Source organism: Castor canadensis, chromosome 1 (genome assembly GCF_047511655.1).
Source record: "Castor canadensis chromosome 1, mCasCan1.hap1v2, whole genome shotgun sequence".
Taxonomy (NCBI): Eukaryota; Metazoa; Chordata; class Mammalia; order Rodentia; family Castoridae; genus Castor; species Castor canadensis.
Genome location: NC_133386.1, coordinates 34,767,366 through 34,783,312, shown reverse-complemented (window position 1 = coordinate 34,783,312; position 15,947 = coordinate 34,767,366). Strand labels below are relative to the sequence as shown.

Here is a 15,947-nt window from a genome sequence, read left to right as displayed (position 1 = left end):
CTCAAGCAGTAGAGTACCTGTCTAGTAAGCATGAAGCCCTGAGTTCAAACTCCAGTACCACAAAAAAGAAAACATATTTTGTAGATGTTAGCAGTTTTGTATTATATTCCCCCAAAATCCAGACAAGCAATAATGTATAGCAAGACTGGGTGCAATTTCATTCGCTTTTATAGACATGTTTTTTTCTGAATAACTTAAATACCTGGTGCTTTTATGGGTCACAAGAGATGTGTTACTACAAAGACTACATAATAATTTTCAAGCTCTGTTTACTGAAAACCCCCCATCTACTATGTAATATTCTGGGGGAAAAAATGATACTTAGTGTAGAAAATGTACATAATTCAAAGGGGTTTAAAAGCTTAGCTTTTATGTACTGGTAGCCGGGCTCTAAGTTAACAGTTCTTAAGGAGAACTTAAAAGTCACACCAGCACCTGAGACCAAAGATAATGGTCTTAAGAAACACATTAAACAGAAAGATAGTTTTCTTTGGAGGGAGATTTTTACCTAAGATTATGTAGGCTCCAAGCCCTTTGACATCAACATTTTATATCAAGGCATGCACTTTTTGTGGGTAACAATTGGGAAAATGTTACCCAAATTAAAGACAACTCATTGACTGGATCCCTCAAACACATAACCAAAATTATGAACTGAAACCACCTATAACGGCAACTCCTGACATCAATTATTAAAAATTTTTAGGAATTTTGTGAGCCAGTTCTTAACTATAGCCATTATTTAAATTCGAATTACATAAATTCACAGTTAAATAAATTATATTTACAAACAGGGGCAATAACTAAAAACTCAGCAGTCCTAAGTATCTTTTTTATGTTCTCAGGATTATTTACTTCTCTTGTATCTGCAATGGTGTAAGCACTATGTGTGACTGCATCTCTTCCCAATTTCTGTTCAGTGATGTCACTGTACTAGTCTGAAATCAGCGTGGTGGGACTTACTGACACCACAGATACACAAATGCAAAACCCTGAACTTTTTTTTTTTGAGAGCTGATTATTTAAATTCACCACCATCAACATAACTTCCCCCAATTTTCCTGCCTCCATTGTGTGCCGATTCCAGTTAATCGCCTTCTGACCCAAGAAGGACTAATAGCTACCCAGGAGTGATCCATTGTTATCTCTCACTCTGAATTATAAGTATTTATTACTAGATCCTCCAAAGAATCTGTGAGGGCCTTCAGTACAGGAATTTGGTCAACTTTTTCATCTTTTTGCCCGGAATGCTACACACACCACCTGGCACACAAGGGACATGCATTTGGTATTTTATGAACTTAACTAGACTAATATGAAAGAAATGAGACAAGCTGTGCCCTGTACATGGTGTTGGATGAAGAGGCCACCAGCTCACAACCTCTCTAATAGGGATCCTAACCAATCATATGAATGCACAGATCAATGATTCCTTCCCCAACAAGGTGCTGCCATCAAGAAAGTGCTAATAATTGAGACTGGCATTACTTGTTATAACAACCTCAAAAGGATATTATGTTTGGTGTGCTGTGACAAGTTCAAACCTATTGCCACAATGTGCAGGAAAGGTATATCCCTTTTGTCATCGCTCCATAAAAGACAATGATTGGTGTAACTGTAATTCCAACAACAGATGAGGTGACAAGAGTAAGGATCTCCACCCAAAAGGAACCCCTTAGAGTTTTCAAGGTATTAGTCCCTGAAAGGGTAAATGCTGATATGACATCCAGTCCCTCCCTCCTCCACCTTTTACTTAACTAGTAGACCGAAAGCAACCTGAGGCATTTTTAACAAAATTACATGTTTTTCTAAAATGTGTTGGTTACTGGTAAGGTTCGTAGGATAACTGTGAATAAGTGCTGAAGGTGGATAGAGTACTTTGCAGCCAATGCTATGCTGACTCCAAACTGTGAGCAAACTTCTGAGAGACTAGGAAAGATCTCATTCAAATGAGTGACCAGCATGTAACTAACTGGGAAATCATAGGACTGACTGGTCTACAGCAGCTTCCTAAACTAAAAGTGTAAGCAATAGCACTCAAAGCTTCAGATGGAATCTACATTACTGTTGAGAATAGCACTCTCCATCTTGCAGAACCTAAGACTTTGCCTAAGAGGGAGCGATCACAGCCCCTGGGTTCTTCCAGCGGTATCTGCTCTAACCTCTGCTGCTTATGGCTTTCTCCACTTGCCTAGTGAGGGATGACTAGAAGCCAGAACCTGAACCACACTAGGTAGAATTTATAGATTTTCATGTACAACATTTCAATAAATATTAATTCATTGTACAGTGTTTTCACTCCATGCATGGATCTCCAATTCTCAATTTTTTTCTGATTCAGTATCCTTTAGGAATATATTCTTGAGACTAGTAATCTTTTTTTCCAAATAAAGACTGAGTCGTGATTCTGAAGCCCAGTTTTCTTAGAAAACTGTTCAAACTTTTGATGTCCTAGACAAGTTTTGGATTTTTCTCTTAACAGTCATTTTCATTAAGTCAACAATGTTCATCAAATAGTGTACAAAAATGACAGCACCTAAAGAAATGGGTAAAAACTTAAATTTTTAAATGGAGAGGCATCCTAAAGACACCTGTGCCATCACAGTCACAAGGTCATATAGGAACATCCAGACGAAGGCATAAACTAGCACTGGTATGGTAAATTAAATATTTTAAGACCTTTATTTTGGCGAGATTCAAGCCTACAGTGCAAAGAGCTTCTCTCATAAGACAGTTAACAGAACTTTTTAAATAACTGCAGAGCCAATATTTTCACAAATACAATGCAAGGGAAAAGGGAAGTTGGTTCAAGTTAAAGCTAGAAAAGATAATGTAAAAGAAGTGAAAGAGTACAAGAAAACAAGAGTTTGAGTAGAGCATAAAATCCACATGGCAGTTTTGAGAGGATTTTCTCTGTTTACCGGCTGTAGACCAGCAAACAACTGTCAAGAGTTTTGTCCAACCTTCCCAACATGTGCCAGGACTAAACATAGCTTTAAATGTGGACAATGGACAGTGGCTTGAAAAAGTCTCCAGATATAAACAGATTTAGAACTACTTCATTATTTAAGAACTATTGAAGATTAAACCCTTGCATAACTTTCAAAAAGAAAAACAAAAATATAAGAATTCATAATTAAATGGGTATTTTAAATGCTGGTGTGCATTTGCTTAGCACCTGTGTTGAATGCAAACTGAAGAAACACTGAGATCCATTTCTCATTCTGCAACAGTTGGTGAAAGACATTCACTGAGCGGTATGGAGGTCTCTCTTACATGTTTGCTTATTTCTAATCCCCTCACTTCAAAATCTGAATGCTGCTTCTAGATAAGACATTAATCTCCCTGGGATAGACAACTAGTGGCAGAGATTTCACTTCTCAACTTTCTGGTCAATTCCCATTTTAATCATATTTCCAATAGGGTTTTTCATATTTTATTTCTGATTGAACCTTTTCAGGAGGTTAAGTGATTTAACGTCTGCCTAAAACTTCTCAACTCCTCCAATCTCTTAAGAAATTTTAAATTGGCTGGGCCTAGTGGTACACACTTGTAATCCCACCTACAAGTAGTAGTGGAGGTGGAGGTAAGAGAATTGTGGTCAAAGGCTGACTTTGGCAAAAGCACAAGACCCTAGTGAAAGGCAAAGTAAAAATAAAAAGAACTGAGGGTATGGATCAAGTGTTAAGAGCATTTGCTTAGCAAGCAAGGTGGCCTCAACTCGATTCTCAGTACTGCCAAAATAATGATAAAACATTTTCCAAGAATTCAGGGAGTATTTTTTATACCTAAAACATAATGCTTCTCTCACACTCAACTCTAGCTCTTCTACCCATCACTTTTACTTTGACAGGGAGGGAGATTATTGTCATTCATCCTAAGGTTCTGATTCTTAGGAATTGGTATAAATTTATCTCTTATTTTCATAAATACTGAATTATATTCTTTACAGTGCTGCCTGTATTGAATTGAATTGATTTATGTCAGGTATCCTATAATCTACTCTCTGCCGGTTTTATTTTAAAGTAAAAGATAATGCAACTAGAGGTTATGAAAGATAACAGCATGAGATTAGATATTCTGCAAACATTATTTAATTTACTCTAGTAGTAATGGCGCCAATAATAATAGTTCAAGTGAATGAATTTCATTAGTGTGTCCTGTACTCTTTGAAAGCACTTAAACTCAGTATTCTTCAAAACACACACCCAGAAAAGGTACTTTCATAACCCCATTGTGCAGATGTGGAAACTAAAGGGAAGTGGCTGGATCACAGAACAAGAAAATGTTGGAGCCTGTGTTCACACATGAACAGTCAGACTCCAGTGTCTGTGCTATATACTCCATAAATGGAATCCTTCATTTGGGTGTCTTTTGCTTAAATGTAAAATGGGCACAAAATTTTTGTGACTCAACTAAAACTAGCTATTCTAAGTTTTTGTTTTTGAAGCTGAGGTCCACGTAATTTGGCAATTTTAATTTTACACATCTCTAAAATTACTTCTCTCCTGAATTCACATATCGCAGGTCATGTTGGTCACTTTTAAGACAGAAATTCAAAACTCCATTTCCGGATAAAACAACAGGTGTGTTTAAATGTGAATAATGCTGTCCCCTTCATAATGAATGACCAAAATGTTAAACAGTGAGTTTTCTCTGTTCCTGGGAAACAGGTGCTACCTGGGCAGTCAGAGAGTCATAGTCCACCCTCATTCCTGGCTGCCAGGCCTCTCTGCTGGATTTTTTTCTTAATGATCTTTGGCTTCTCTCCCTAATCCACTGCTCAGAGAAGTGGGCTCCAAGGAAGCAGTAGCAAAGAGAAGGCCCTTCAGAGTCCAGGTAACAAAGGCCGTCCACAGGCAGCTGGAGGTCACAGCAAATAAAAATTGGCAGCCAAACAACAGGGATTCTGCATATGAAAGATCAGGTAGTGAATGTGCATTTATGAATATGTATTGTAGTCTGGGATGCTGCCTGTCAACCTTCCTGCTTGCAGAAGCTTAGTGACTGACTGTGACCTTCAGAAAACAAATGTTTTCTCCTCCACCTGACTTTGCTTACTCTCCAGATTACTCAATTTTTGGGGAATTCCTCTTGGTGGAATTTTACTATCATGGTGGGGTTTTTTGCATAATTCTCTGGTAGTTTGGTTTTTTTGTGTGTAGTCTTGAGGATAAGAAAAGACAGCTGGTAAACTGGAATTATCCCAGGCAAATTCTGAAGTGGACCAGCAAATTGAGAGAGACAGACTGAGCTCTGAGGCTCGCCAAGCTAGGGAGGTATGGTCAGTTATAATGTAGCCCCAGGCTTCAGTCTGAATCACTGCATGTGGAGCTATGCAAACTCTGCCAATCCTGAAGTCACAATTTATATCGACTCCCCAAGCCCAAGGACAAGGTCAGGCTTACTTACTTCATAGCCAGGACCTGGGGCAGCCCTGACAAGCAGTAAATGCTCAGCATAGTGCAGAAGAATAAATGAAGGGATACAAAACTCATCAAAATCATGTTCTCACCAAACGGAAAACCAGCTTGGATGGAGGCAAGAACATTTTCTATCTTTTCATGAAAATATTCAAAAGGAAAAAATTGTACACACAATAGGCTGTGCATGATCCCAGTCTTTAAAACATGTGTTTAAATTCCAAAAACTCACTGTAAATTCTCAACAGTGGCATACTTGGAGAAAATACAAATGCTATTTGGTAACATTATATATTAGATAGAGAGATAGAAAGATAGATAGACAGATAGATAGATGAAAATGAAATCATACAAACTCTTATTATACCTCTTTTCCCCACAGTAAGATACATAGAGCAGAATTTAGACGGGCATACATATGAAGTATTCATTGTTCTCATTCCCATTCTCCAGCATATACACTTTTTATGCCTTTAACAATAAATTATCACCAAAGTTTATATCCCTAACTAAAATAATCTACAAAAAATTTTTTATATTTTTTGGCTAAGTAACTAGAGAAAAAGACATTAAAGATTATTTTTCTTTGTAATATGCCCACTTTAGTGATCAGGAAATGGAGGATAAAACAGAAAGGAATTAGGATCAAGTGACAGAGCTAAGACAGAGCCCAGGGCTCTGTGGCCTAAAACAACCTCCTAGACAGATCTTTGGAACCAGGAATCTGCCAGCCCCTTTACTTCATATATTCCCTAAGTATCAAAATATGAATTTATACTTAGCCCTATTCTTTCTTTCCTTCTAGTACTTGAGTCTAACTTAATTCCATCACAAGCACATATTCTAGTTGCCTTTCCAGAACCCACTTCTCTACCTGTGCACATCTGATTGTTTGTGGATCCACAGTTTCCTGATCAGTCCATATATAACCTGGGTGGGGATCTAGGGCTGAACCCAGAACCCTGGACTAAGCCAGTATGCACACCAACTTTTCCTCAGTGAGAACCTTTGATTCAGCAGGGAGATATCCAATCCACTGGATGCAGTCACATTGAACCTCAGGGTCATTTTAGGTTTGGCCAGCAGGTAAATTCACATTTCCCTAACGGATTTGAAATTGGGATCTTGTGGGGTGGGAGCTGCCACAGACGACTTGCCACTACGTAGAGCCACTGAGAGCTAAGTTGTACAGGCAGAGAGAGATCATGTCCCATTGGAATTAGGTAAACTTCTGAATCAAGAGCTCCACTTGAGTTGGTAGTAGAGACAATGAATTCTCCTTTTGTTGTGACCAGGCTAGGTGGCATCCTCTGCTAATACACAACCAAAACAAAGTCTAAGCACTACACCTATTTACATCTATCCAATAATAACTATTGGCTCAACCAGTTCCTCACACAGCCTCTTAGGCCAAGTTAACACTTACTTTCCTAAACCTGCTTGTACAATGGGTGTGACTCCACTTGGGAATGATTATTGTGAAGATTTGGAAATACGGAAAGCACTGGTCCAGATTCTGGCAAGTCTTACGCTCTCAGTAAGTCGCAGCTCCTACTGTATTTGTAATTGCTCTGGAAAAATCTCCCCTCTCCAACATGTGAGAGACACAAGGAACCTAATCACTAATAAGAATAAAAGCAGAGCTGGTGAAAATGACAAGGTGTAGAATTTGGAGTAAAATTAGAAAAAGTAAATGGTCAGAACATCCAAACTCCAAAGCTCTTGAAGGTGCATGAAAATGACTTTCAGAGTTTTTCTATCCCTAGTTGTCTATTACTACCAGTAATCTGTCACCAATTAGACCTTTCTTTAAACACCAAAGTGCTTAGATTAAGAAACATAAGTCAAATTAATTTGTAATTTATTAATAAATCCAACTGCTTTTTGTATTTCAGACAATGGAAGGTAACTATATCTGTATTTACAGTATCAAAAAATACAGAGAATGTTTATCTATATTATCCCCCACCCCAGCTTCTACTACAACAGTATCACCTACTATTATGGGTTAACATTAATTCATACTTCTTGCCTTTCATTAGTCTCTACCATAGACATGTCATCATGCCAGTATTTTCTGAATCACTAGTGAGTGGAAAAAACAAATATACTAGTTGTGAATTAATTGGAGACTTCACTTTTGAAACAGCTAGCACAAGTAGACACATACAGAAAAGTAAATGGACAACAAAAAACACAGGCTCATTAATAAGAAGGCAATTAGGTCTTCTGGGAAAATTCATTTTCTAAAAGGCTAAAAAGCAAGCTATTAAATGCAAGCAAAATTGTGTTTTGACATGAATAGTGTACACTGTCTATTACATCATAATTTTTCTCTTGAGAAAACTGACAAGAATCTCTGTTCTTAAATATGAGCACAAAAGATAGTAAAAAGAATACTTGTGAAATTTAATGCATTCTACCTACTAACTCCCATTCATTAAATTAGACTGTCTTATAAATGGACTCTTAAATTACACTTGGAAGAAAAAGAGAAATACAAAGCAAGAGCCTGATACTACTAATGTCAGAGGAAATACTATTTTCTGCACCAACATTGCATTAAGTAAAAACGATTTGCATTTAGCATTTTTGTTCCTTCAATAGTATGTTTACCTCTAAATAGTCGTATTCAAAATGCTTATAACTAAAACTATTTAGCCTTACTTTTATTTTCCCTGTGAAAATATTTCTTTCAAAATTTTCTGAGTATTCCTTAAAAAAATAGCATTGTTGTCTTGATCTGTCTGAGATGTTAAATTATAATCAAGTAAATATTGATAAAAATTATAAATCCAGGGACACTTGTTTCATATTACAATTAATCCTTTCACAAGTCTTAAAATTCTACAATCAAGGGCATGTGGCAATCTCTTTATGTTAAGCTCTCTTTATCTTAGAGTACTGTCTCTCAAGGTTAAATATTCAAGAAAATCACCTGGAATCATATTACAATACAGTTTCTCATTCAGTAGGTCTGGAGTTGACTCTGACCACAGATCATCACAAGTTCTCAGGTGATGGTAATGCAGCTGGTGCATGGACCACAAAACCTACAGCACCTCGCAGTGGAAGAATACATTGACCATGAAGCAATCATCAACTCTTAGGTGAGTAGTAAAGACCTGAGTGAGGCTTCCCCTGTCCTCTTGAATTTGCTGAATGACCTAAGGCAAATCACCTCAAGGAGCTGTGACCAGTCTGTCACTGAAGCAGCTGCTGGACCACCCCACAGCCCACTAGGTTTAGGAGAATTTCTGTGGCTGGGTCAGCAGCTTCTTTGGACAGAGTTTGGAGAATCAACCTAAGTCTATATAGGAAGTCTATGGAAAGATTTTATATAAACAGACACCAATCTGAAGGACAATTTATGATTTTCTCATTAAGAAATGAAGTACAGGATAGGATACACTATCTGTTCATTTAATTTCCATTTAAGTTTCTCCATCTAAGAAATAGAGAAAATAATGATCTGTTTTCAGTAGTACTTCCAAGAATATAAATATAGAGCTTTGTACCATCCCTAGATATCCTCAGCTTCTTTCCAACCTGAATCTTTGCACAATGAAGTACTATCATTGTCAAGATACATATACTTACAACTTCAGCTTTCCTAACAAAATAACTCCAAACAATATCTCAACTACACAGTATTTCACTTGGCTTTATTCCTGAATTCCTATTATTAAAACAATTCCTAGAATGATACCTGTAGAAGGAATCAGCTAGCATTGCCCTGTTTATCATTTTTCACTAGCAGTTCTACAATCATATCAAGTGGAAACACGAATTATTTCACTTAGGACTACTTAATTTGCTACTAAAACAACTATAAGTGACAAAATAAGCCACTTATAATTTTTATGGATTATCAACAGACAGAGCAAAATGCCAAAACAAATCCAACCAGAGTTAAGTGGAGAAGTGTCAATGTTCCACAACAGGATCAATGCAATCCTTACATCTCAGCCTAATGCTTTTCCAGGACCTCAACAATCTGAAATACCTCAGAAAATTAAGTTTTGAAATAATGGAAATTCAGTTTTTATTACCAAAACATTAACTACAAATCCAAAGAATTCCCACAATAAGAAAGAATAGCAAACACATGTCTCATAAAACACTTCTTATATTTAACTATGATTCTTTAAGAATATTTTCATAAATCATTTGCACTGAGATAAAGTTTGAAGTTTATAAACTACCTCAAAGTTCATACTATAAACATTCAAACATAATAATTTTTTAAAGTTTTACAAAGCATAGTTGTATATATCTTATTTATCTCAAAATAGCAGGTAACTAGGTACTCAAATTTTCTATCCCCATTTACAAAAAGGAACATAAAAACTCTCTTTCATCCTGAGACAGATAAGCACACTAAATAAACATTCTGTGACATTAAAAGATTATTACATGGATATGCAAGTTTGCTTTTGGCTGTGATTGAAATAAAAGTAACCTGATTGATGCATTATTTACTAACTTTGTTATCAAATACCATTTTAAGATACATCATGAATTGATGTCTTGTACTATTTTTCAGTAACTATGACAAACAATGAATTCTGATGAAAAAACAAGTCATGTTCAAAAGCAATTACAACCTTTTTAGGCGGAGAAAAACATTTAATATAGGAACACAGAACAGATACATACAATCAAAGGATGAAATCTAAGAGGAATACACAGAGGGAAATGTTTACATTGACAGAATAAGAAATGAATCTATTTGGACAAAGGCAAAGGCTGATTCCAATAAACAAATCAAAAATAGCCTTCTTTTCCTTCTAAAAAGTAAGTAAATGATTACAAACACACACACACACAGACACACACACACACACTCCCTGTGCTGTTTTGTCTGTAAGAACAATCTATAAAGTCTCTTCATGTTTCTTGCCCACAATCTCCCAGCAGTTCTCTTCCTGTCTTCCATGAAGAGCAAGTAGGGGAAATGGGAACAGTACAGATTCATATTTGGCATGATTTACACTGTCTTTAATACCACCCAAAGTAGAACTAACGCAATACACTTCAACAATACTAGTAGGAACCAACACACTTCCTCTACATGGAATTACATCACAAAAGTTCAATACTTAAGGGTATAAAACATGTACTAAAACATCATCGCTACACATAAGAGATTTGGTAGGAGGGATGGCATTCACTCTGAGCAGTGGATCAGTCCAATTTCCAGTTTTTAAGAATATGTCCAGACCAAAAGATAATTGGTAAAAACAAAAAGGCTGTGATTTTGTGTATATGTATAGGAGGCTTAGTTGCTGCTACAGAGGAGTTACAAGCGAGTGGGGAAGAGGGGCAGAGAAGCAGAGGGCTGGTTTATTTTTCATATTTGCATTTATGAACACAAAAAGAAGAGCTGTCAGCAGCACACACACATGCCAATGCTCAAATAGCAGCCAAACCTGCCTCTTCCAGTCTGGGTAGACCAGACAAATAGTGACATCTCACAATCTAGGAAAATCAACAGTCAGATAGAAGGGGACAAGTAAGAGAAAAGCTAGTCCAGTTACATATCATTACCAGTGATTAGAATTTGAAGATTTAATACATTGAGGCACCAAGAAATACTGGACAACTGAAACCAGAAAACCAAATATAAGCTGGCTACATCATATCATCCTAGAGAGTAGTAAGAGAAATTAGAGATAAGTATAAGAGAAATTAATTTTGTCTTAGAGACAAGAAAAAAGACACAAGGAAAGTGACACTGCTTAGATACGTTGCAAGGTCATAAGGTATCACCAGTGTGACATGTCAGGAACCACATCCAAGGCAAGCTCTTGAGCTGCATTTTCACATCACTGCAGGCTCATATCAAACTAAAGAGAGGATAGTCCCCCTCTAGGTCATTGATGAGACTGCATCTCAAAGCTGCATGTTATCCTCTATGCTAAGATGAAAAAGCTGAACCAACGTTTCAAACAATTGGCTAAAGAAATTGGCTTAAAAATGTTTTTTCTCCTGTAGTTAGAATACTAGAAATGTTAATAGTAATCTTCCACAAGTTTAATTCATGAAAGGATCCATGCAAGATAATAAAAAATGTTTTTCAAGGATAATTTCTGACACTGTGTTGTCACTGTTAAAACTACCTATGTTTAACAATGATTAAAATGATGAGTTGAGTGAAACACACACACACACACACACACACACACACACACACAGAGTCCTGAACTGTCTGAACTGGTCAGAGAGTTCTGAGAGTTGGGGTTCTGAGAGTTGGGGAGCAGTAAAAGCTGAAACTAAGGCACTTCCGGCTACTTTAATGCATGATGATTACACCCCAGATGGCTACATAATGCTTTACAATTGACAGTGCTAGTTCACATAAATTACTTCACTTGAGCCTCATAAAAGCTACGTGGAAAGGTCAGGACAGGTATTATCCCCATTTTATAGATGAGAAAGCTGAGTTTCCAAGTCATCTCATCTGTAACTGGTTTTGTCAGTCATCTGGATTCTTATACAGGTGACTTTCTTACATGATGATACCAGGAGATAACAGCTACAAAATCCATTGAATATATCATACTACTCTTTGTACTTCTCCACCTCAGGTTTCCCAGATATAATATAGATATGATACAAGTGTCATTTTAAGTGAGAGACTAGAATGAAAGAGTGATTTGAGATTTATAGGAAGTCCTGGTTTTAATAGGCTCACCTAAAGCAGTTTTACACCTTAACTCCAGAAGCTAAGAAAAAAGTCACAATAATGACAACAGTCTTAAATAGTGAGCTTTAAAAAGCAGGTGAAATGTGTAGTTGATACATCAAACACCCAACCATCCTCAGTTCCTCAGTCTTTCCAATTTTAAGTTTACTACATCCGAACTGCACAATTTCAGAATGTAGTGTGATTTAAAAGACATACTTCAGAGAATAAAATATTTTCAAAGTTGGAGCATAAATTTGTTTTAGATTTTTAAACATGTTTATTTAAATTTCTCAAAAAGTTTATCACTTATAACAGAATGTAAGGGGGAAAAACAGCAGCAAGAAATAATACACCACCAATCTCCAATTCCTCTCTAATCTATGTGCTTCAACAAATCTGACTACCATAGATTCTGATGACAGTACCAAATGATTTATGATAACCAGAAAAAAAGGAAATATTTACAAAACAAACCTTCAGTCTGTGAAGAAAGATTCACAATCTGACTTTAAACTCTGGGAATAAGAGACACTCATTTCTGGAGAACTATGTATATCCTGAATGGCAAATTTTTGATATACAGCCCTGTGAGAATTGCATTTATAAGGACTGCACATCCTAATTAAATACAACATAAAGTCACTAAAGAAAAGTCAGATGTTATTTAGCTAAATTACTTAGAACTGGATGTGTAAGAACACAATTGTTCATTTGAGATATCTAAATTCCAGGTATCAGAAAACCCATCTGCACATTGTGCTGGAGGAAACGCAATATTTACTTGTGCATAAAGGGTAAGTGATACTTAAAAAGAAACAAAATTTCTTTACTATTGAAAATATTCCAGCTGTTAAGACATTAATAGTTGCAGCCCTATTACATGTAAATTTAACCATGCAACTGGTAAAGTTCAAACTTTCAATTAACAAACTACATGCCTTTTCAAGCATAGGCTCTCTGAGCAGTGGCAAACACCACGCAGAAATCAGTACTCTCTCCAACTTGCTTGCATATAATGAGTTACATCAAGCACGGTTCCAATACTAACGGGCATTGTATGTCAGAGATGCATGCAGTCATGCTTAATCCAAAGGGAATTAAATTAAACCATCGGATCACTCATTGCACAGAGCTGTTACCCTCGGCACACATAGCCTACACACAGGGTTTTTCCTCTGCACGCTACCATTTCCTCGTCTCTTGAGTGGACGACACAGGCTGACACCTGAATCTGTAGTCTAACTCCTTTTCTAGAGTTCTAACAGGGGGGAGGGGAAGCGGAAAGCAAATAAACGACTGCTCGGGAAAACAATAATGTGAGTTTATTCCCAGGAAATCAGCCAGTCTCAACAAAGAGAGCAACTGTCAAGTACAAAGTAAGTTCTCTCTCCGCATCCTGCGGGCTGAGCCGGAGCGCGGCTGTTGTGTTTCCCGTCTTCTGCATCCCCTTCTCGGTCACCTCTGCGTTTCCATCTGCACACAGAGCCAAAGCAGCAGATGCGCCCGCCAGTCGGGCTGAGCTAGGTGGATTGGCCAGAAAAGTTGTCAGGACCAGCGGGAGGCAGACCGGCGACCGCGAGCCCGCTCCCCAGCGTCCACCAGGTAAAACTTCGGGGCCCCCAGAGGAGAGAAGGGTAGGAGCAACCCAACTGAAGGGTAGCACAATTGAACCGGTCCGAGAGAACCAGGACTCCAGGACTGCTCTGAGTGGCTTTACCTAGAACCCAAAGCGACATGCGAGACTGACACTTTCCTCTTTTGGGGTTCTCCTGGCGGGCAGCAGTCATTTACAACCCGATCACCCAGACTGGCACCTGAAGATGCGGAGCCAGCTCCGAGGTGGCGTTGCCAGACAAGCGGCTCCCACACGCGGGCCAGGCTTCCCGGGCTGAAGCCCAGAGTTCGCTGCCCAGGACAGATCCTGCTCTGCGCTGATTCTTAGAATCACATTTCAAAACATCTTAAAGGACTCGGCCAACACACGCATGCAATATCCTCCAAGCACTGTCCTACCCACAGAGCGAACGGGGAAGCGACCCAACGTGGGGGGAGGAGGCAGGGAACTCGGAGAGCAACGGGGAAGTAGCTGGACAATACTCAGCGGAGGTTATTCCCCGGACAAAAAGCACCTGGCAAAGCGCGCCGAAGTCGGCCCCTTCGCTTCTCCACATTTCTGACAATGGCTTCCCGGGGAATTTTTTGAACACTCTGGCGGCAGCCAGCAGCAGCTCGCACGGCGAGCAACAGACTGGTCGTCCCCGGAGCCCCAACTACTTTTTCTTTCTCTGCTCCCCACTAACCCAATGCAGGCTGCCCCGGACGCCGAGGCCACCAGTTCACCCAAGAAAAGCAATGTCCCCCACGCACTTCACACAGCCGTGAACCCGCGCCCTGAGCGCGCCTCAGAGACACACAATGGGTCGTCACGATGAAAGTTACCTGCGCGCCAAGTGGCGCCAGCCGGGTGCCCCACGTCCCACCTGGCACAAAGTCCGGGGACATCTCTGCTTCTAACCTGTGCCCCCCCCCACCCACACCCCAGCCACCAAAGCTTCCCTCCATCCTTGCCCCGGGCTTGGGGGCACTCGTCCGGGCTCCAAAAGTCCCTCCCGGCCACTCACCTGCCGAGAACTGGCCTTGGGCCAACCCTAGGAGAGACCAAGGGGACAGGAGCAGGAGCGCCACAAAAGCAGGCAGCGCCGTCGCCGCCGAATCCATGGCGAGTTTGGGAGAAGTTTCAAGCAGCTTTGCAAAGAGCTGCCGGGGGACTCGCAGCCAAATCCACGGCCGGGCTGCGGGGCCGACCTCGGGGGGTGAAGGCGGGGGTCCGTAGCCGCCGGCGTGCCGGCACTTTTGCCTTCTTCGCGGTCGCCAAACTACCTCGCGGGCGAAAGCGTCTCCCGCGTCGCCGGCCGGTCGCGGCGGCAGCTCTCCATGCTCGGCAGAGGCTGCTCCTGTTACTCAAGAGTTACTTTGCTCTGGGAGGGAAGGGGGCGGAGCCTGGGGTGACGTCGCCCCGCGGGCTCCAGGCGCTTCTGAGGAATGCGGGCTCGGGCGCGCCACCGGAGAGACGCGCGCTACCCCGGCCGCGCGCCCTGCGCTCGCTCCCCGCGCCCGGGGCCCCGCCTTTGTTCGCCACCCGGGCCCCGCAGCGGCTTCCCGGCAGTTAGCGGGAACCCGGACGCGGCGCAGCTCGCAGCCAGGGTCCAGTATCCGGACGTGGATAGCAGAGTTTGCCAGCAGTGTGGCCGGACAGCCGAGGTCGAGCGCCGTGGACACTTGCAGCCCGAGGAGAGGCGTCGTGGGGTTGTGTCCCCAAGGTGGAGGTCAGACCCGAGCGGCTGCCGGTAGGAAGAAAGGGGTAGAAACTACCCTAAGGAAATACCAAGGTGCATTGAAAATGGACCGCTGCTTGTTCGTCTAGTCAGGAATAAGGCTCCCCCCATCACCACCACCACCACCACCATGGAAAACTTGCTGTTCCTTATTCCTGTAATAAATAAAACTTGGACCAAAAAAAATGTTTGGTAACTTTGCAGTGTGAACAGCTGGCTTATCTCCTTTTCTGGTTTATTTGTCATTTGCCGAATATTTGAATTTACTCTCCTAGTTGTTCTGGTAGCTCCTGGCCTCTTTGCTTTCTCTTAGGTCTGGTGGAGTAAATAAGGTTTTTTTATTTTTATTTTAATATCGTGTATTTGGACATAAGTTTTTAATAAAAGGACTTTACCTCGACAATGAAAACAGCAGTATATGATTGATCGAGAGGAACATAATTCTGTATTAAGACTGAAGTATTTTACAGTTTGCTACTTCTTTAGCAGCTTGAAGTG

General features: G+C 40.1%; 1 protein-coding gene across 15 annotated transcripts in view; it reads right to left on the bottom strand.

The window, feature by feature from the left end:
- Positions 1–15,100, bottom strand: part of Ptprk (protein tyrosine phosphatase receptor type K) — a 504,921-nt gene extending 489,821 nt beyond the window's left edge. For 10 of the 15 annotated variants that reach the window (XM_074075007.1, XM_074075016.1, XM_074075073.1 and 7 more), the window contains exon 1: positions 14,736–15,099. In XM_074075007.1, the coding sequence (XP_073931108.1) occupies positions 14,736–14,832 (97 nt within the window). In that variant the 5' untranslated portion in view covers positions 14,833–15,099. Of the gene's footprint in view, positions 1–14,735 lie in introns of all 15 variants that reach the window. The other 5 variants (XM_074075028.1, XM_074075035.1, XM_074075037.1 and 2 more) reach the window with 2 other exon arrangements.
- Positions 15,101–15,947: the final 847 nt, after the last annotated feature.